We start from the raw sequence: 23,361 nt of genomic DNA on the forward strand, positions 1-23,361 counted from the left end.
TAGATGGCCTGTTCCAAACCATCCCGCCCCATGAAAAATTCGTACTTGCATATCTCTCTCATATATATATATATATATATATATATATATATATATATATATATATATATATATATATATATATATATATATATATATATATCCCTGCACGCTTTGCGTGCAATATGTCTGCCGCTGGCAGACATTTTACCATTTTGCACCCTGCTGTAAATTATTTGTACCCTGCTATTCTCCCAAACTTTGAAGCCCCTGTTCTCCCCCGTGTCCGCGTGGGTTTCCTCCAGGTGCTCCGGTTTCCCCCACAGTCCAAAGACATGCAGGTTAGGTTAACTGGTGACTCTAAATTGACCGTAGGTGTGAATGTGAATGGTTGTCTGTGTGTCGGCCCTGTGATGACCTGGCGACTTGTCCAGGGTGTACCCCGCCTTTCGCCCGTAGTCAGCTGGGATAGGCTCCAGCTTGCCTGCGACCCTGTAGAACAGGATAAAGCGGCTACAGATAATGAGATGAGATGCACAAACTAAATGCAAAATGCTAGTGAACTATACCAATTTCTCAATATTTTGAATCATGTTGTTAATTTTAAATCTAAGCAACTATGAGGCAATCTTTGGACTAGAGATTATGTTTGAGATATTAGGGTCTTATAACCCTCAGTCTATGACGTTAGCAACAGGCCAAATGTCGCTGTTTACTCAACAAGGCTAAAGCCTGTTGTACACTGTAGAGAATGAGTTTGTTTCAACAGTCGGCTTATCACATGGACAGGGTGGCTTAATGACTGGTTGATACCATGTTTAGATCAAGCTGGTCTTGACACTTCCTCTTTTAGCATCCCAAGAGGTCAATGTCATGTCAGTGAATGACTTATCTGGGCAGACTAAAATTCTGGAGCAACTAGAAAGAGAGAAGAAGAAAGGGGGGAAAAAAAAAAAAAAGTGTTTGTGCTCTCCCAGATGAAGAAACACCCACACAACACCTTTCAGCTTCAATGTTAAAAAGGACTATTAGATTAGATTCAGCTACATTGCAAGCTGCATGCCTTCATACTCTCAGTGAACCGTGACCGTCGTACAGGCTTCTGAACCACGCCTATTGTTTTTAACTACTAGATTAGGTCAACAATTGCTGCACGATTTTATGTAAACAAGACATCCTTCCATTTTATAGCATGGATCATGTCTCGGCAAAGCGCCAAGAATTCTCTTTGTTAACATGGAAGCCACACGTACTGAAGTTTCTTCTCCCCCCCAAAGAAACTTGTATGAATCAGTATATGAACCAAGCCAGGACCATATGGGTGGAGCTCAGCGAAGATAACCGACTGGTCCGGATTTAATGTCTGTGGCTGAAGCTTGACTGGCACAAAAAAAAAAAATCTTCAGGTGATGAACACTGGTATTCAGAAATCTCATCTCATCTCATTATCTCTAGCCGCTTTATCCTTCTACAGGGTCGCAGGCAAGCTGGAGCCTATCCCAGCTGACTACGGGCGAAAGGCGGGGTACACCCTGGACAAGTCGCCAGGTCATCACAGGGCTGACACATAGACACAGACAACCATTCACACTCACATTCACACCTACGGTCAATTTAGAGTCACCAGTTAACCTAACCTGCATGTCTTTGGACTGTGGGGGAAACCGGAGCACCCGGAGGAAACCCACGCGGACACGGGGAGAACATGCAAACTCCACACAGAAAGGCCCTCGCCAGCCCCAGGGCTCGAACCCAGGACCTTCTTGCTGTGAGGCGACAGCGCTAACCACTACACCACCGTGCCGCCCCTATTCAGAAATCGTTTAAAAAAAAAAAAAAAAAGTTATGCTTCGGCTTTGCATTCATTTATTCGCCCACCCACAGGAAAATTTCCTTATTGCCATTTAGCTTCATCTTCCAGTTCTTCTGTGTGATCCAAAAGAAATCTGCCATGCTCATTTGATAAAGCTCACGTGGCTTCCTACGCACCTTTGTGCCCTACTCTATACAGGATCTAACAAACGGAGATGAACACAGCTGAATAGGCCTGCACGATAAATCGTTTAAAAAAAAAAAAAAAGATCTCGATTCACACATACACGTGATCTCATTTCGAAACAACGATTCTTAAGCATTTTATTTCACGAGCGGCATCACAAACAAACGCTCCCATTTCTTCCCGGATTTTTCAAGCGCCCCTAAAGGCAGCACTGCCGCTGACTCCTCCCTCGACCTATGGTAAAGCGTCTTTACAACACGTGATTCAGTCAGTGGAGGAAGCCCGCCTGCAGTTGGGTGTGTGGAAACCAGTGTTGCCAGATTGGGCGGTTTTGGGAATTCTACTTTGAGGGCAAAAAATGGCTTGGGCTGGTTTGACGTTAGTTCGGGGGGTTTTTATCAGATGTTTATAAATATTTCGCACCATAGGCCTAGCTTACCCAGCACCCCTTAGGTATTTCAAACAACCAAACTCGAGCATTGGCCTAAATTAATCATTAACAATAAACATTAATCTCATTAAGTATTAAACAAAACAAATAGTCGATATAACTAAGACTAATATGAATGTGCGTAATGTAGTGCAGAAACTGAACTCATAAGCTAGTAAATAAGAATGACGCAATCCATTCTCCATTTTCTCTTCTCATGTTACATTCAGCCATGCATCGTAGCCCAACTTTTTTTTTTTAAATTGAAGTATATAAAACAGGTACAATCTAACAAATCCACAAAAAAAAAAAATCAGGATAACAGATGAAGAAAATACATGGATGTAGACAAAAATAAATTAAGCAGAATAACTAGGCCTATAAAATTAATAAAACAGGATAAATAAAAAGATAAATAAAGACAAATAAAAAAATAAATAACCTCAGCAATGCAGATGTTATAAACAGTGCAATAAACATTTTGTATAAAAAAAAAATTTGTGCCAAAGAATCGTGATCTCAATTCTAAGCAAAAAAATCGTGATTGACATTTTTTCCAGAATCGTGCAGCCCTACAGCTAAACTAGCGTAGTGACCTCATGCACAGTGTAAAGCCTTTCAAAATTCAGCCATACATGCATGCATATATACACATACACACACAGCGCGCGCGTGTGTTTTTTTTTCCGGGGGGGGTTATTTGGTAAAATTTGCACCGAAACAGCTTTGGATTTTCACTAAAGATTCAATATTATAAACACACCAGGGTGTATGGACATCTGTTAAGTGAATGTTTGCTTATTTATTCTCTAAAGATTAAAAGTATTGTCATGCTTGAACTTGGGTGCATACATTTCTATTTAAAAAAAAAAAAGGACTCCGAGTTCCATAATAAAGCAGTATTTCACTGTTTGTGTATCACGTCAGCACACATTAGGCTCCAGAGAAATTCCTCCTGCTCACACAGGTACTGTTATATAACACCGATAGCCTTGAATTTGGATTTGTTACAGACATTTGTCGAGCTGCACTGTTCAGCATAGAAACACTATAAGGGAAGTTTAAATTTAGAAGCAGAACGGCTGGAGGAAGACATGTTCTCACAAGATTACAGTGACATGGACTATCGTGACGCTAGGTCAACGGTATGGTTTGGAAAGAAAGAAAAAAACGAAACATGATTGATATGAAACACTGCTAACAATGCAGCAGTTAGGTAGAAGTGTGCGAATGGACTCATCCTTATTAAATGTTATTTCAGTGATGAGATGCATTGATTGCGATACTGGTAACGTGTCCCAGTCGGATACCATCTCATTTAGTCATACAAAAAGCTCCGATACTCACATCTGATTCAACATGACAGTATGCGACATGAGCCTCGTGTACACGGTCATGCTAATAAACAGGCGACACCAAGCGACAGATCTGCATGCATTTCACGATTAACGATGGCAATCAAATATCAAAAGGAGGTACTACACAGACATCTTCCTACAATAGAAAAGTCCTTCCCACGCCATGTGGCGCCGATCTCCGTTTCCGTAGCCCTCGGCCTCTCGACGATTACACAGCTAGGGTTACAGTGGGGGGCTCGTCCTCTGGTAACCGTGAGAGTTTGACTCCCCACTCACATCTGTATTGCAACGTGCCTTGCCAGACGGTAGTAGGTACTAGGGATGGCGAAAACTAAAAAAAAAAAAATCCTGACTGACCACCGAGCCTCATTAGCCGGTTAAAGTCGGTTAACCTATGAGTTTAAACAGGGATGCAAACGGCGCGCCTTTTTCACGGCTCGTGCAGATCCGATTTTTTTTTTTTGGGGGGGGGGGGGGGGGGGGGGGCATTGGAGTGTCTGAATAATTTCATCAGAGTAAATTCTGTATTAAAATTACTACATAAGCAAATGCCGTTACAGTCCATGAAAAAGTCGGCATCTGCGCCTTTAGTTTGTGTGGAGAGATATGATCTGCAATAACATGCATTGTTGGCTACAGACCAAAACATACTTTCAGAATGCACTGGCCAAGGCAGGACTAAACTCCATGTGCCTTCTAATAATTCAATCAATCAATCAATCAATCAATCAAACCAGAATAGTAATTTGTAAGCTAAAAAGCCTGCGTCTACACTTTTTTTCTTTCGCCGAGTGGCAGCCGTGTTCAACTGGGGCGGGACATGACTGAATGGGCGTTTCTGATTTGTCAGCCATCTTTAACTGGGGCGGGACATGACTGAATGGGCGTTTCTGATTTGTCAGCCGTCTTTAACTGGGGCGGGACATGACTGAATGGGCGTTTCTGATTTGTCAGCTGTCATCCTTACACCGCATGGCATGGCCCAAGCGTTTACAACACAGAATTCCAGGTTCTCCGCTCCAAAATCGGCAGCTTCAAAACGATTGATTTTTTTTTTTTCCCCACCGACAACCAAAAAAAAAAAAATTAACCGGTTGACGTTGATTCGGTCAACCACCGGTCAAACGGTCATCGGTTAACATCCCTAGTAAGTACCATTTTTATGATGGTCTTTGGTATGACCCGACTGAGTAGAAATCACAATCTCCCGATTGAGAGGCGGACACGCTAACCGCTAGGCCACTCGCTGGTTTCCTACAATTATAAGTAACCTGATAAAACATCATTGCCTCAAAACCCATCGCTGTTAGCAGCAAACTCTGGCTAGACCAAAAATAACCCAACAACAAATGTAGGGGGAAGGGAAAAATATGCAGTAGTATATTGTCTCATCTCATTATCTCTAGCCGCTTTATCCTGTCCTACAGGGTCGCAGGCAAGCTGGAGCCTATCCCAGCTGACTACGGGCGAAAGGCGGGGTACACCCTGGACAAGTCGCCAGGTCATCACAGGGCTGACACATAGACACAGACAACCATTCACACTCACATTCACACCTACAGTCAATTTAGAGTCACCAGTTAACCTAACCTGCATGTCTTTGGACTGTGGAGGAAACCGGAGCACCCGGAGGAAACCCACGCGGACACGGGGAGAACATGCAAACTCCACACAGAAAGGCCCTCGCCGGCCACGGGGCTCAAACCCAGACCTTCTTGCTGTGAGGCGACAGCGCTAACCACTACACCACCATGCCGCCCCTCCCTAGAAAGCTGTGTTGACATATCTGTTTAGTGAAATACAGAATGCTTTTTCATGCAACAACAAAGTGAGCGTAAACCAAGAGGAACTGACATTATCAAATGTTGAAACGTGTAAACTGACACCACCACCCTAACCAACAAAATACAAGAACACAATGCTTCCTCTTAGAATAAAACATTTCCCTTGAATTTTTTATGAAAACAAGCTAAATGGTGAGGGAGGGAGGGAGGGAGGAGTGTAAAAATAAATGACACGCTGGTATTAAAAGCTACTGCATCCGGGTGGTGTTGAACTGTGTGAACTGCGCAGCAGCGGCGGCGCTGAACAGAGGGGAGGGGAACGTGAACAGAGGCCCAATGGATGCGTTAAAACATCAGGGTTATGTAATTGTGATGCAGACTGCAGTATGTGCTGCTCTGTCTGGCCCCTAGAGTTTACCGTAGAAGAGGAGTGGGGGTGTGAGAGAGAGAGAGAGAGAGAGAGAGAGAGAGAGAGAGAGAGAGAGAGAGAGAGAGAGAGAGAGACACAGGAACAAAAACGAGACGAGAAACAGGATAAAAACAGACTTCATCCACAATGAAGTAATGCATGCAAGGTTTCTCTGGGCTTTTAATGAAAGCTTGAGGACTCCCTCCCACTGCATGTGCAACTCAAACAGCCTGGTGGAGAAATGCCCGCCCGCCCGCCTGCCTACCATGACAACAAAGCCCGGTCACATACATCCAGACACTGCTATCTGCACAGTGCCCAAACACAAACTCCAAAACCTCAAGGAGGAGCAGAAGGAGGAGCGAGCACGTAAGCGAGAAAGAGGATGGGCCGACGTCGCATGACGCTGTCACCGAGCAGGCCGCCGCACACAAAGGCATTCCCTTGCTGCAGCAGTTACTATGGGGATGCACTTGACCACAGACAGATAAGAAGCAAAACACACAACCAACACTGTCTGGCTAGCAGCTTTATTCTCACACTCCGGCTACCAGTTTGGTCTCAAAAGCAGTCATGTCATGTGACAAGATCCACTTACGAAATTAATTTCCAGTCTTCGGGTATGATCTATACAGCACATATCTCTAGCCAAACCCTGATTGGTTAAACATCCATCCACTTCACCATGGTCGAGCTGATTTTTAATAATAAACCGTCTGATAACCAAGGTCAGGATCACCGAACGTCCCAAGACGCAAGCCATCGTCTGGATGAAACGGTCATCCAAAACGGAAAACGCTCAAGTAGCAAGGAAGCGGTAGATGAAATAGCAGCAGCTTTATTTAGAGTGGGTTATAGAGCAAGGAATCGAAGACTTTTTGCATCTAGAATTCCTCAAACCCCCTCAGTACTAACCAAAGCAAACATCCGGCTTCGTATTTCAATGTGTACAGTAGTATTGTGCTACTTATTGGAACAATAGAGCATTTTATTCGGTCAACAGAGTGCACGAGGTCCATGCCGACTTTATTAACAGGCCATTTTGAATTAAAAGCTGCGCAAGTGAAACGAACACAAACTCCTCTCATCTCGTTATCTGTAGCCGCTTTATCCTGTTCTACAGGGTCGCAGGCGAGCTGGAGCCTATCCCAGCTGACTACGGGCGAAAGGCGGGGTACACCCTGGACAAGTCGCCAGGTCATCACAGGGCCGACACATAGACACAGACAACCATTCACACTCACATTCACACCTACGGTCAATTTAGAGCAGTGTTTCGCAAAGTGTGGTCCGCGAGAGACCTCAAATGGTCCGCGAGGTGATCTACAAATGTAGTCAGCGTTTTCAAGATAAGCTAGCGTATGCTTTGTAACATTATTAGAAAGTTAAATTTATCCAATCTTGTTTTTAACGGCAATCAAACGGGCCTGTAATTTCATCATTATTATTATTTAAGGGTGTTTTCACACCTGGTCCCCTTTAAAGGAACCAGACTCAGTCCTCTTTAAGTGGACCAAAAAGTGAACCAACAGAAAAAGAACTCCGTTCTTTTTGTGTTCACACTGAATTTATTACAAAGAGGACTGGGTTCTCTTTCTGGTCCAGTTAAGCTTTGATGGGGCCTCAGTCATCTTTCTGTTCACACCAGGTCCTCTAGAGCCCTCAGACCCCCAATGCACGGAATTCTGGGTAATTTTCTCTTGAATCAAAATGTCTGCTGCCATGCTTGCCCTGCTGTATTCTTTGATCAAAATAGTGCGGATTAAGGAAAATAAATTTATTCCAGCTATCTATGAGCACAAAACACAGCTGGTAAGTTCCAAAAGGAAGTTGAGTTTTCCTGCTACAGTCAAGTGACCAACTACGGCAAACGAAGAAGGTTAAACTACAGTGAAAAAGGCGAAGTGAACCTGGTGCGCTTTTTGTTCACAATGCACAGATTAGGCGAACCGTACCGTTGATTTTTAGCGAACCGTACTGAGACCACCTCCTGAGTTGGTCTTTGTTCGGTTCGCTTTAAAGGGGTCTGGGTACGGTTGGAGTGTTCACATATGCACAAAAAATGCTGAGTCATCGATCTGAGTTCGGTTAGATGGCTGAAAGGGACCAAGTGTGAAAACACCCTAAAAAGCGTTCTGCATCTGAATTTGCACCACATAAAACTTGTAGTGTGCACGTGCTCTTATTCCGCCTCTCGTCTCTAGGCAACAGTCACCTCACAAATCTCTGCCTCACAGGCAAACAGGCAGGCAGACCTGAAAACAAGCAAATGAAAATTCTGAACATATAATAGGCTAATCCTAACTAGCTCATGTTCGTGGCGATTTCCAATCATTGATGCTTAGTATGCATCAGCACCACTCCTCCCATTAAGAAAAAAGAGTCAGTTTTGAGCAGAAGACAAGTGTAATCTGTTAAATCTAAAATGTTTTGTTCATTTCAGTTAATTCATATCATCTCTAGCCGCTTTATCCTGTTCTACAGGGTCGCAGGCAAGCTGGAGCCTATCCCAGCTGACTACGGGCGAAAGGCGGGGTACACCCTGGACAAGTCACCAGGTCATCACAGGGCTGACACATAGACACAGACAACCATTCACACTCACATTCACACCTACGGTCAATTTAGAGTCACCAGTTAACCTAACCTGCATGTCTTTGGACTGTGGGGGAAACCGGAGCACCCGGAGGAAACCCACGCGGACACGGGGAGAACATGCAAACTGCACAGAAAGGCCCTCACCGGCCACGGGGCTCGAACCCGGACCTTCTGGCTGTGAGGCGACCGTGCCACGCAACAGCATACCTGCCAACCTTGAAAAAAATTTGAGTACAATTTTACAATTTCATGAGTACCCCCCCCCGCATCAACCTCACCCCAACCCGGCGTGCATGCGCCCCCACAGACCACAACCAGCAGACCAAAAACACACTTTAGTGTAGCAGCTAACCGAAACAATCTTTCAAATGGTGATACAAGCACCAAACTTGGCACAAATACTCCTTAGACATTATTCTTTTGAAAAAGTACGCGGGCCACCTGAAATTCAAGATGGCTGCTTATTTTCAAGATGGCCGCCGCTGCAGACTTGAAAATGGGATATAATCTGGCCACTTTGACCAATTTGAATGATCTTGGTGTTTAAAAGTAGGTTTTTGACTATGAGAAATCTAAAAATCCCACTCAACCTTCTAGGGAGCTCCTTTCTGCCATTTCTAGCAAAAATATGATGAAAAATATACATAGACCAGAATATATCCTACAAACTATTTTATTTATTTGTTATTTTTAAATGCACAACCGGAATGTTTAGTTATGGTCAATGTTTGTCACTGCAGAGTGCAAGGAGTCAAATACAGAGCTCACAAATGCACTGTTCACCCCAGCAGTGAGCTGCATGGTTTCACTTGTCCTCACATTTGCAGCTACATAGTCCAGTGCAGGTGAGACTGAATCGGTAGCATTTGCACCTTCCACGGCATTCAGATTTGCATCCACATTTGGTCAGCTGTTGGCAACTCTCGGCAATAGGTGGAAGCGTTGTCCAGAAGACCTTCCATGTGTCTCCACTCTTTGTCCATCCCCAGTCAGCAGGACTTTGGGTTTCTGGTTGGCGCAGTGTTGACTGACTCCATATACAGTCTGCTTGATAGGCAGCGCGCTTTGCATGCTGAAGTAGTGCTGCTTGAGTTGGAGGGATGGCTTCATATGGCCTCTGCTTTTGAGCAAACATATCCAGCCTGGCATCATCAACACGTGCAACTGTACTGGACCTGTCATACACTGTCACCACAAACTTCTCCAGGACCTCCAGATCATCATCATCTATTGTTGGTGGGTACTGGCTGGGCTTGGCAAAGACATCAGAAGCTTCAGCATACACATCCCAGGTTTGCCATGCAGACTTCTTCCCTTTGCTGCAGAAGCCTGATACAACATCGCAACCAGTGAAGGCATGGAAGAAGAGTATTCCTTTGCTCTTCTCCAGTCCTAAAGAGAGGTGCAGGTCATGTACAGGAATCCATCTCAGGTTCCGTCCTTGGCCAAAGGCCACCCACAACTGGTGCAGACCAATCCCTTGAAGGAGAGGCAGAACACGGATTGCTATGACGAGGACGTCCTCTACCTCTACTGCTACACCCTACACCCCAAACTATAATTATTGCTACAGTCTATACAAACATGCATGCTAGCTATGTCAGTGGACTATTTTACAAAAGGCCAAGAATAAGGCAAAAGTAAGCTTCTGAGTGAGTTTATTCTCCCAGATTTGGATTCTACATGGTCAAAAATGTATATGCCAGAATCATCCATATCGGACAAGCCTGTGCATAGTTATGGCAAAACGATATATTTCTGTACTGGACATGGCGGCCATCTTTAAAATGGGCAGCCATCTTGAATTTCAAGTGGCCCGCGTACTTTTTCAAAAGAATAATGTCTAAGGAGTATTTGTGCCAAGTTTGGTGCTTGTATCACAATTTGAAAGATTCCTCTGAAATATTATGTTATCTGCTGCACTACTTTCAATCCAGTTTTATCGATTGACCTTGGGAACCTAGTCCAGTTTTGTAAAATATTCCTATTGATAGACTTTGGGAAAATGTTATTGATGGCTCTTGGGAACTTCCTTCCGTTTTGAAAAGCACAACAAACATTAAATACATGTGCAAATGAAATGAAATTAAACCAGAGCCACGCTTTCAAAATAAATAACACATTAAAGTGCTGATGACACGTTTTTGACATCTTTGGCGATGTTTTATAACATAAAAAGTAATTCCCGATGATCCATATATTAATTCACGAAGGCGCATATTTTACAAGTTATGATAAAAAACGCGGCTATTTGGGCAAATTTGACGGGGCTGCAGCACCCAGGAGACGAAAGAGGAGGAGGAGCTATATGACGTCAGCGAAAGAACCTTCCTCCTAACTTACCAGTTTGTTGTTGATGCTGCAGGTGTTCAGTTTATCATTATTAGTATTTTTATTAGACATCATTATTTATATATTATATATAGTTATTATGCCTTCGAGTTGTGTTGCCGGCTTTTGCTCCAAAACCCACAAGGATGGGGTAAGTTTATTCAAGTTTCACAGAGATCCCGAGCTGCATGCGAAGTGGGTGAAGCAAGTCAGGCGCACTCGTGACAAGTGGGAGCCCTCACCAATATCCGTCCTGTGCTCTGAACACTTCGATTTGGATTGTTTTGACACCCTTCCCAGCTTAAAGGAATCTCTTGGGTGTTCAGTTCAGCACAAACGTGTGCTGCTACCATCAGCAGTGCCTACAGTATTCCGGAGGGGGTCTACTAGTAGCTATGCCGGATCCAGCAGTCGCCTGGGACAAGGCGACTCCTCCAAAGACAGTCCTCCTGTCAGAACATGTGTTGAGAAACGACATAAGATAAAGGTACGTAGAGCTATAGAGTGCTCCGACATGATGCTAAAAATAGTAACCATGCGGTCTGCGCGGCCATCTTGGAAGTGACTCGCTCCAGAGCGCTCATAGAGTACACATTCATGATAATCATAAATGTAATCATAAAGTCGGCGTGATATCAGTCATGTATTTGCTTGTGAAAGCTTGCAGCTTTCATGTAACTGCCGCCTAGCAACGAGAGGCAAAGGGTAAAGAGGGTAGGCTATCATAGATTCTATTCAGAAGAGATCAATACATGATTGCTTAAAAATTAGGTATTTGCATCTGTTTTGTGATTATCGTGACACTTCTGTTATATAGAACTGTATGTCTTATCAGCACATCGAGGATCTTCCACCGGAGGCTTTAGCAAGTACTCGTAGCAACACTACACTTTACCCTTTGCCATGCGTTGTTAGGGAACGGTAGCAAGTACCCCGATGACCGACTTCAAGAATATGTAGAAAAAATTTAGAAATTATACTTTCCAAGAGTCATTTGAGCTTAGTGTATTGCATTTCCATTTATATTGTAGGTTCTTGCTGATGTTTTTGCGGAGTATGACGCAGCTGCTGAATCAGAAGCTGCAGAGTTTGTATGTACTAGTTGTGAACATTCACATTATTATCAATCTCTTTTATTTAAAATCAGATAAAATCATGCCATCATGATCACTGCTTAAAGTGCCAGTATTTGGTTGTTGAAGAGCTAGCACTAGAGAGTTCACCGGCGTTTTCATGCGCCATTTCCATTGAGTAGAACAGCCAGTGAACCGCAGCGTGTTCTTCCGCTGACGTCACAGCATGGCCGCGAGCCACGGACCCAGTTTTCTTGCGCTGTGCAATTAAAAGTTGGATATTCGCGTAACAGCTTCTTTTCACGTAATTATAACAGAAATCTAACATGTTTGCCATGTTGTATAGTTTATTTAAGAAATTGCATAGAGTCATGTTCGTGTCATCAGCACTTTAAATTAATACAGTATGTAAAAAAGGCACTTTCAACACAAAACATGGTATGCACAAATTTCCCATGCAATAGGTTTAGACTTTTGCATTTTTTAACATGTTGGAAACTACCGTATTGGCCCGAATATAAGACGACCCCCCCTTTTCCAAGTTCATCTTTGCGGAAAAAGTTTTTTGAAGACCAAATGTTCATTCATATAAAGCGTATTTATTTCAAAATTCTGTTTAAAATTAGAGGCTTTTGTTTTTCACATTTAAATAGAGGTCATTTCAGTCTCATTTCCGTGAACAGTTTTCATAGAAGTAAAAAAAAAAAAAAAAAAAAAAAAGAGGCTAAACTGCAGGCTACTAGACAAGCCAAATTAAAACATTTAAATTGCATTAATTCAACAAATTTGTCAGGTTTAGATTGAAAGTTCATAAACTTCAGAATGTCAATGCATTAACTTCCCATAGCCTACGGGTATATGGAATAAATTTGCAGAACAGTGCAAATGCTTTAAACAATGCATTAAACAATACATTAAGGTTTACAATAATAAACGACTGAAACTATGAAAAAGGTAGTTTGCTAAATTACAGCTACTCAGCACAGAGATCCTCAGCCTCACTTTGCTCACTCTCACTGTCCTCACTTTCGTTTTTGGCGGCATTTTGGCTAGTCCGCGAATTTAAGACGACCCCCCTTTTTAAGAGCTATTTTTTACAACAAAAACACCATCTTATATTCGAGCCAATACGGTATATTGCATTAGACAGTAAAAATATTGCATTATACAGTACACTGCAGTATTTTGTAGTATGCCTTTTCATGTGCAAACTATTGCATTTGCATTCGAAATATTGCATTTACTGCAGTAATACTGTATAAAAAAAAAAAAAGCATTTGATACTGCAGTACCACGCAGGTTTTTTCATAAGAGGGATGACCAATTTTTGACTTCACATCATCTGCAGACATTCTAAGCTACCATTGACAGAAGTTACCGACTGCCCTTAAGATATACAACGTGCTACGTTTTGTTGAGCACATCAATAAAGTGGTCCTTATCATAGTGATTCAATGAGAGCGCGAGAGGAATTGTAATCAGGTTTCGTTGGTTACCGCATCGAATATGCGACCTCGAGTGACGGCTTCCAAGTTAAATGAAGAACTAGCCTGTACTGTCGGTGTTGTAAATGCACAAAATAATGGCTAGGAAGCTCGAGTACACGTGAAACACAACCGTTTGTTACAAATATAAAAACGACGTCTCTAACCGACGTTTCAATCCCCGACTCGCTCTAGCCACCTGGCTGCACTCAAGTCAGAGACGCGAAGGAGGAAGGGGTGAAGAGGGGCGGGGGGATTGGGCAAAGCGTTCCATTCTGGCTTTGAGTTTTCTCACAGATCAGCGGTATCAACTTCAGCGAGAACTTGACTGAAATGCGAGTTCGGACGATATGCGTACTTTTTAATGCGAAAACGTACAGTCGTAGCCTAGTAAACTAGACCCACCCGCCTAGCGGCCAAAAATGTTTTTGCCTAGCGAATGAGTCTAGCCTCGCACCATATAAACAAAAACACCCCGGGCATCAAATCGTGCCCGCCAATCACAACGCAAGGTTTTTGTTTGGATTCTTTGGGCGGGCTTTTGCAGGAGTGACGACAAAGCTGCGCGACGCTGGAGAAAGCGCAACAGGAAAGATGGCTACGGGCTAGTGAACAGCGGGCGTTTGACTCCGCTTTGGAATCAGTTTTAGAAGAATTAGACTTGGAGTTTTCGTTGAAACATGAGCAGGAAGAGGCTCTCCGCTCATTCCTTTTCAAGAAGGACGTTTTCACTGTTTTGCCGACCGGCTATGGCAAAAGTCTGATCTACCAGCTGGCTCCGCTCGTAGCCAAAAGGATGGGGCTAGTTTGTGCAGTATGAAGAATTAATAAACAGCTTTGAAACATTACTTTTTGATTGTTTCTTATTTTCCTGTTATTTTAAATTTAAGGGAAATTATTTCACCAAACACCACTAAATAAAAACTCTCAAAAACAGTTTAAGCAAACCCTTGAAAAACACCTGAAAAAAATAAGAGTGTATGTGAAGTATGTGGTACAGACTCCAAACTTGTGGTCATTATCTCCAAACTTCTTAATATCTAGAACCTGTTTATTAATTAATACGCATTTTGAAAAATTATTTATTTCAAGGCCTCCCCCACTGCTTTCTGTCGCTCTGACTACGTCACAGTCACTGTTGCACTGATTGGTCAGAGCGTTGGCTTATATGCACAGACAGTTTGAAAGACAGCGGTTTGTTCCACCCCCACCCTTCAGAAATGTCTACGGATCAAGGCCAGACTAAATATTCACACTTAAGGCCTCTGCATGCTCTTGCGACAAGGCTTTCGCAGATAGCTTTTCGCAGACAGTTGTAATTTATTGTTGAGCGGGGAGTATAGGCGTGCGCGATGTTATTCACCGGCACAACGCAAGGGGGCGCGAAGTCGCTAGGAGTAGTTGGTGGGTGTGGTTAGTGGAGTGTTTATCCTCCGGTTACTTATAATGACTAGAACTTTTTTTTTTTTTTTTTATAATGACTAGAACTGGAGTCGTACAGATGTACGTACTTCCTCGATCAACCGCTCTTCGTGCTGCTCCATCTTCGCTCGTGTTTTTAAAAACGGCGGTCGTGAAAACCAACCAAACCGGGAAAGTAGGGAAGCGGAAGTGCGTGTACAGCGGATGTAGAGTGGACCAATCAGAGCCCTCTTGTCTGCAGCGCTGTCTGCGAGGCTTCTGCGGTGGTCACAATTTTTGGGAGGTGCGCGCAGAGCGTCTGCGAAGGTGGAGGGGCTACGCAGACACTGTCTGCGACGCTATCTGTGAGGACTGGGTTGTCAGCATAAATTGGCCTTTAGTCTGGCTTGCCAGGCTAGTACAGTCGTACAATGAGGTAAAAATTCGTAGCAGCTACGCAAGATGCGTACAGGTTGGCAGGTATGCAACAGACAAACTAATAACACTTCTTTTTAAAAAAAAACAAACAAACAAAAAAAATTGTGTTGACATTTGTCATTCAACAATTTATATTTAAAAAAAAAAATTTTTAAAAATGTTTTCCCCATCCCCCAAACAATGCTTCACAATCCCCAAATTGAAAGCCACTGCCAAAACAATTCCTAAACCACGATCGCCAACATGACGCTCATCAATAAAATACATACTGAGATATATATGAGATAGAGAGAGAGAGAGAGATACACCTACTCTTACCAGGAAAGCAACAGGAAGCAACACATTTGTTTACGCTTATTTGCGACTTGTGTTTGCTTTGTCTTTATATTTATTAAAAAAAAAAAAAAAAGGTAACACGGTATCTAGCAATACTACTCCTGACTGACAGGTATAATCTAAAGACGCTCTCACCTGCAACGGTCTCCAAACGCACAGCATCCTTTCTGAAAGAACTTGCAGATCATGGTTGACTTGTTGCTGCTTTGGTCATGCGAGTATCGACAGTTATCCCCTTCTTTGCAAAGGCCGTGCATGAAATACCTTGAAACAGAAACAGACACTCTGAGATACTGTTTGATACACCAAACACGCTTTATCACTTTGCTCAAACTGGTTTTACACCAAGATTACAGATTACTACTTGTCACACTGTACAAGATGAACAAAACCATAAAACAGCCTGTGCGATCAAAGTCACCATGTTCTGCAGAATGATCCTGACTCATTCAGAAAGTGTGTTTGGTTGCGTTTCTTTTTATAATGTACAAAGTCAGCTTGAGGATTTTTTTTGTCCGCTAATTAAGGTGTTTTATATGCTTCGTCATGGCCACTACTGTACTCGTAGCTATTCTGTGACTTTCACGTAACCCTAGGTCCACTTATTCATGGCTTTCGAATAGAGATACACTATATTGCCAAAAGTATTTGCTCACCTGCCTTGACTCACATATGAGCTTAAGTGACATCCCATTCCTAATCCATAGGGTTCAATATGACATCGGTCCACCCTTTGCAGCTGGAACAGCTTCAACTCTTCTGGGAAGGCTGTCCACAAGGTTTAGGAGTGTGTTTATGGGAATTTTTGACCATTCTTCCAGAAGCGCATTTGTGAGGTCAGACACTGATGTTGGACGAGAAGGCCTGGCTCTCAGTCTCCGCTCTAATTCATCCCAAAGGCGTTCTATCGGGTTGAGGTCAGGACTCTGTGCAGGCCAGTCAAGTTCATCCATGTCTTTATGGACCTTGCTTTGTGCACTGGTGCACAGTCATGTTGGAAGAGGAAGGGGCCAGCTCCAAACTGTAAAAACAGTCTGCATGCCGAGGTGCTTGATTTTATACACCTGTGGCCATGGAAGCGATTGGAACACCTGATTCCGATCATTTGGATGGGTGAGCAAATACTTTTGGCAATATAGTGTGTATCTATCCATCCATTTTAGCACATCACTACAGCATGGTGACGTGGCCGTTCTGACGACTTCAGCCATCAAAGTCTCTAGGGAACATTATAGTAGTGGTTTCCCCTCATCATTTCACACCTACGGTCAATTTAGAGTCACCAGTTAACCTAACCTGCATGTCTTTGGACTGTGGGGGAAACCGGAGCACCCGGAGGAAACCCACGCAGACACGGGGAGAACATGCAAACTCCACACAGAAAGGCCCTCGCCGGCCGCTGGGTTCAAACCAAGAACCTTCTTGCTGTGAGGCGACAATGCTAACCACTACACCACCTACATGTGTCACACATACATACTATCTACCTATTTAAAAATTAAATAATAATAATAATCCCAAGAACAAGCCAACTATACAATACACAGACAAATGTAATGAAATGCGTATGTGCTTTGTGCATGTGAATGTCCATTAATAGCAATAAAAAGAATTGTAATGAATGAAAATAAGAAAACTGTGCAAAAGGAGCAGTATTGAACGGAACACGGCTCGAAATTGGCAGTGGTCCGGTCGCACGAGGCGACTTAGTCATTTGGCGGGTAATTCCCGTCACTAACCAGCCCGGCTGGCTAGTTGGAAAAAAAAAAAAAAAAATTTATATATATATATATATATATATATATATATATATATATATATATATATATATATATATATATATATATATATATATATATATAGCGAAGATTCAGACACACCGTCAACTAAAGCCGCCACATATTAAGCGTGTGCCGTGTCTGTGTTAATCGATGTGTTTATCGGCAGGACGGAAAATACCGAAGAATTCCGAATCATATCGTGTACGAGTCAGGCTGTCAATTTTTTCGCTACTGCGCATGCATAGAACGCATCTCGTTGAATATCGCGGCAATCACGTTATCAAATTCAATAGATGTGGCCACATTATCGCCCATTTAAACACGTGTTTTTGTTGATGTTTACATATACATCTGCCAAAGCTACGTTGCGACGTGAAATTTTCTGACAGGTGTACAGAAACCGCCAGAGACGGGGACAAAGCGACCTCGGTCTGAAGAGGAGAAAAAGGCCACCGATAAAGCATATGAGAAGGAGAAACGACAAAGGACTTGTAAGCAAACGTGGGAGCAGGGTAGGCCTTGGCTGCGATACGATTTTTATGGAATAATTAATTTTTTTCAAGTTGATTCCTAGTCAATATGAAGCTCCTGATGCTTTCTCGCTCATAAATGGTTAAATACAGAAAGCACGTTGGACATATTTTGGGTGCGATAGTCATGACAGTAAGTATATTTGCTTTCAATACTCATATGCCAAGTTTTCCAATATTATTATTATTATTTGTTGATATTATATTATGGTGCTCTGTGTTGTTCTCATTTATGTATTTAACAACAGTATCAAAATTCTCGGGTCTTGAAATAAATGCACATTAGTCATGAACAATGGTAACTACTCTCTCGTGTTATTTTTGACAGAAGTAAAATTCATACATGAACAAATTTTGGCGAGTTGATTTTCTGTTTGGCGAGTTACTTTGGAAGGTAACTAGTCCGGCTGGCTGGTGAAAAAAAAAACAAAAAAAAACATGAATTTCTAGGCCTGCGGAAGATAAATAAAAACAAAAAACCCTAAGGTGCAAGCAGAGTGTCAGAGCAAACACACAGAGATTTTAATTTGTATATAGAGTTTAATGGGAGATTAAAACTGCTGACACTGCCAGAACTTTGTTGTTGGCTGGCTAGCTGTCAGAGACATAAAGTCCCAACTTTATAAAGTCCCATTTTGCATCAAATCATAACTAAAGAATTATTTCATGATGTACAATGTTTGTCTGCGAAAGCAAAACCAGAACATGCCATATAACATAAACCTGGCTTTTTAACAGGAGAGTCCTTGTAGTGTCTTGTGCATTTCGTCTCATACTTGTGGAATGTCAACAACAAACAAAACTACAGATCAGATCTGCGTCCTGAAAAAAAAAAAAGTCACATTAAGGGTGTTTTCACACCTGGTCCCCTTTAAAGGAACCAGACTCAGTCCTCTTTAAGTGGACCAAAAAGTGGACCAACAGAAAAAGAACTCAGTTCTTTTTGTGTTCACACTGTGAATTTATTACAAAGAGGTCTGGGTTCTCTTTCTGGTCCAGTTAAGCTCTGATGGGGCCTCAGTCCTCTTTCTGTTCACACCAGGTCCTCTAGAGCCCTCAGACCCCCAGTGCACGGAATTCTGGGTAATTTTCTCTTGAATCAAAATGTCTGCTGCCATGCTTCCGCTGCTGTATTCTTTGATCAAAATAGTGCGGATTAAGGAAAATAAATTTATTGTATTTTATTTATTTATAATATAGCTATATTATTGTGGCCGACTCAGTCAGTAAGTTCAGAGAACTGTAAAGCGGCTGTGGTAAGTTCCAAAAGGAAGTTGAGTTTCCCTGCTACAGTCACGTGACCAACTACGGCAAACGAAGGTTAAACTACAGTGAAAAAGGCGAAGTGAACCCGGTGCGCTTTTTGTTCACAATGCGCAGATTAGGTGAACCGTACCGTTGATTTTTAGCGAACCGTACTGAGACCACCTCCTGAGGTGGTCTCCGTTCGGTTCGCTTTAAAGGGGTCTGGGTACGGTTGGAGTGTTCACATATGCGCAAAAAATGCTGAGTCATCGATCTGAGTTCGGTTAGATGGCTGAAAGGGACCAAGTATGAAAACACCTTAAAGTGCATATTCTGGACCAATTTGGGGTTTTTTTTGTTTGGTTTTTTTATATGAAAGTATGTCCCTTTACACACTCATCCAGAAGGGTAATTTTGCACAAGGCCATCTGTCTACAGCAGAAAAAAATAAAACAAAACGCATCTGGAAAAATCCTAAGGGAGCCTGGAGCCAGATTCGTGACGTTACCTGCGGAAGCGCCAGCAGGCTGCGAGAGCTTTGCACGGTTTCAGTACACAGCCTGTGTAGACCAAGCGCTCCCGTTTCTCTCTCATTGTCCGGTCTTTTGGGAAACGATGAGTACTAATCCCATCAAGATTGGTGTTGCTACACCCTCCTACGATACACAGGGATCCCAGCAATAATTGAAAGAAATAGAGGAATGTAAGAAACTATCACCGGGCGGCACGGTGGTGTAGTGGTTAGCGCTGCCGCCTCACAGCAAGAAGGTCCGGGTTCGAGCCCCGTGGCCGGCGAGGGCCTTTCTGTGCGGAGTTTGCATGTTCTCCCCGTGTCCGCATGGGTTTCCTCCGGGTGCTCCGGTTTCCCCCACAGTCCAAAGACATGCAGGTTAGGTTAACTGGTGACTCTAAATTGACCGTAGGTGTGAATGTGAGTGTGAATGGTTGTCTGTGTCTATGTGTCAGCCCTGTGATGACCTGGCGACTTGTCCAGGGTGTACCCTGCCTTTCGCCTGTAGTCAGCTGGGATAGGCTCCAGCTTGCCTGCGACCCTGTAGAAGGTAGGGGTGGGCAAAAATATCGATACAGCGATATATCGCGAGACTTTGTCTTCCGATTCAATATCGATACTCAAAATATGAATATCGATATATTTTTTCAAATAATAAATCATGTTTCAGACGGGTTTGTAAATCCAGTACGACTTCCGCACCTCCACTCCGCAAGGTGTCGCTGTGCCGCTACCTCACTGCAAGGCACACTTCGTCTTCTCTTTTTTTCCCGGTGGTTGCAGTGAGGAAAAAAAAACAAGCAAGCATGGCTGTTAACGTAAACCTAGAGACGCCACCGAACTTTAAGGCAGATGTTTGGAGGCACTTTGGATTCCAAAGGAAAGGAGAAAAAAAAAAAAAATGAGCTGGACAAAGAGTACGCACTTTGCAAAACCTTTTTCGCTCCAATTAGATATTCAATTTCTACTGCAGGTGACATAATCAGCTCTCAGAGGAGCTGTCTCACCTCTGAGCATGCGGACCAGTTGCTCTTCCTGAAGAAGAACATGCAGTTTTGAAATGTGTGCTCACAGTACAGGTTTGGATTAAACTTTACACAAGTACTAAGCACAAGTTAAATGTTTTCAGGTACATGTTCTCAAGTTTACAAAGAACAAATTGATATTAGTGTTAGCACTGAAATGTATGTGCAGTCTGCAGTGCAAGTTTTAAGTTTTCATAAAACAATTTGATTCTGCTTGTTAAGTAGCACCGATGTGTCCATGCTTACAGAAAAGTTGATAATACTAGCACAGAAATGGAAATTTTCTGTACGTTGTAGTGAAGCAACTCTTGGTTTTGCCAGCAGTGGAACAGAGACAAATACATGTCTGGCAAGAGTGTGTAGTTATGTATGTGAAATGTAATTTTACAGTGGTCAATAAATTCTGATTTTCTTCAGTGACATAGATATCGTGATGTGGTTGAAATTTCTTGCAATATATCGATTATCGCTGAAATCGCTGTACCGTGATATTATCGTTATCGTGGGCAAAATATCGCCATAGTATCGTATCGTGAGGTATCTGGTGATACCCAGCCCTAGTAGAAGGATAAAGCGGCTAGAGATAATGAGATGAGATGAGAAACTATCAGCAGGGGTCAAGGGGGCTGCCTGAAGCTGTTGAGATTTTAACATTTAAAGATGCTATAGAACACATTTTTTACATAGATTTAACATAGAAAAGCAACAGAATTTAACCATAATGTGTCTCTATTTGATGCCATATTTTGTAATCAATGACATAAGTGGCAAAAAAAAAAATTATAAAAATTAGACGAAAATGTAGCTTTGAAGAATATACTTGCCTAAATATTCCACTGATTTTGTTATAACAATAGCATCCATAGTTCATCTCATTTGTTTATTTTTTTTGTTTCAAGTTAAATGTCAAAACTAGTCTAATATAAGCCACATTCATTTTTCAAAAATCATGAATATGAGCAGAAATCAATGATTCAGTAATATTAGATATATACAGATGTACAGCAAATACTGGAGATATTTGATTTAAACCTTTCTTTCTCTTTTTGAAAGGTTTCACTGCAAAGGAATTTAATGCTCTTTTCTGGGGTGCATTCTGTCTTTCCTCCAGTTTTCTCTGCTTTTGTTTCTCTGATCTTTCCTTCTGCTTTTCTGATGTTCCTGCAGTGCTCTGAATTAAGTTCAACGCATTAGAAACAAAAGCACGAACGGAGTTAAAACATGTTTTCTAGCAAATGGGCGCAGCCATATTGTTTTCTTGTTCTATCGCGTACAGTCTCGCGGTCAGTGTTGCCAGATACTCCTGACGTTTTCCAGCCCAAAATATGTTCAAAACCCGCCAAAATGCACTTGAAACCCCCCAACTGGGCGGAGAACCGCGCAATCTGGCAACACTGCTCGCGGTATTTACATCAATTTAACTTCCGAGTGTTCCCGAATGTCAACGAGAACAAACGAAGCCGACGAAAACATCGCTAAACAAGCAAACCAAACCAGAACGTATTCTGCTGGTCATTTTACTTGAACATATTTTTAATGGATATGCAAGAGATTTAAAAAAAAAAAAAAAAAAAGCCACTTTCGCTAGAAAATAGCAGAATTCCGCTAAATAGCAGACGTCTGGGATCCCTGGATACACCTGTTAACCATTTTAATAATTATGTGATAACGTTGAAGAAACTTGCAGAAAACCACCAGGTCGTTTTCTCAAACAAACCAGCACTGACGTAGGATTCAGAGGGAGGCGTCCCGCAAACGTCACGAAAATCAATTCTAAAAATCTAAGCGTATCCGATTTTAACTAAAGCGACTAAATGTATCGGCAGGCAGAGCAAGCGTATTGGGCCCGATACGCTAAAACGCTTTGGGGAAAACCATGAGATATATTGGTCCATCTCAGAAACTGGTCTCGCCTTTGGGACATTATGGTCAAAAAATAAAGTTTTCTAATTTTACTTTTTTCTTTTTTTTTTGCATTTACCTAACACTCAAATGTTTCTTTTGTCATGTTTAATAAGAATAAAGATAGCATCTTGCTTTGTCTGGTCTCCACTGTGGAAAATTTTTTTCATTACAATTCAAATGCTTTTGTAAAATTGACTTACATATAAAATAACTCCATCATGAAGAATTAAAGCCCCTCCTTCACAGATGAGTGAAAACATTGAATAAATTTCCTCTTTTTGATTGCTTGGCATTTTTAACCCAAGCAATGATGACTAAATTAATTATTAATTTAAACATGAATAATATGATAGATTTTGGGTATTTCATATGGCGAAATAGGACACAAATGGGGGAAAGAAAAAAAAAAAATCAAGAACACACCGGAAAGATGAGAATAACGGCGGTGGTAAAAGAACAGCGACTGTACCGGCTGAAGGTCGCACAGGTCTCTGCTGCAGTGTGCGAGCAACGGGACATCACTACCGCACCGGATGGAGCATGAGACAGGGGCGGGGCAAAATGACTGGCCGTAGATTCTATCAAAAGTTCGATCTAAATTGACCATGGTTGCAAAATATCGGCCAAAAGTACGCAAACACTACGAAATATGAACGCAAGATGAAAAAGAAACATTCTATTGCCTTATACTGCAAGACTAAAACAAAACTGTCAAAACTCACCTTTTCAGTGATAACGTCCGAA

At 42.3% G+C, this 23,361-nt stretch overlaps 1 protein-coding gene across 3 annotated transcripts in view; it reads right to left on the bottom strand.

The window, feature by feature from the left end:
• Positions 1–23,361, bottom strand: part of mkrn1 (makorin, ring finger protein, 1) — a 63,086-nt gene that overhangs the window by 35,741 nt on the left and 3,984 nt on the right. For 2 of the 3 annotated variants that reach the window (XM_060903292.1, XM_060903291.1), the window contains exon 2: positions 15,756–15,884. The exons of the other annotated variant lie outside the window; for it this stretch is intronic. In XM_060903292.1, the coding sequence (XP_060759275.1) occupies positions 15,756–15,884 (129 nt within the window). The remainder of the gene's footprint in view (positions 1–15,755; positions 15,885–23,361) is intronic. 3 annotated transcript variants of the gene reach the window in all.

The sequence above is a fragment of the Neoarius graeffei genome, chromosome 21, assembly GCF_027579695.1.
Source record: "Neoarius graeffei isolate fNeoGra1 chromosome 21, fNeoGra1.pri, whole genome shotgun sequence".
NCBI lineage: Eukaryota > Metazoa > Chordata > Actinopteri > Siluriformes > Ariidae > Neoarius > Neoarius graeffei.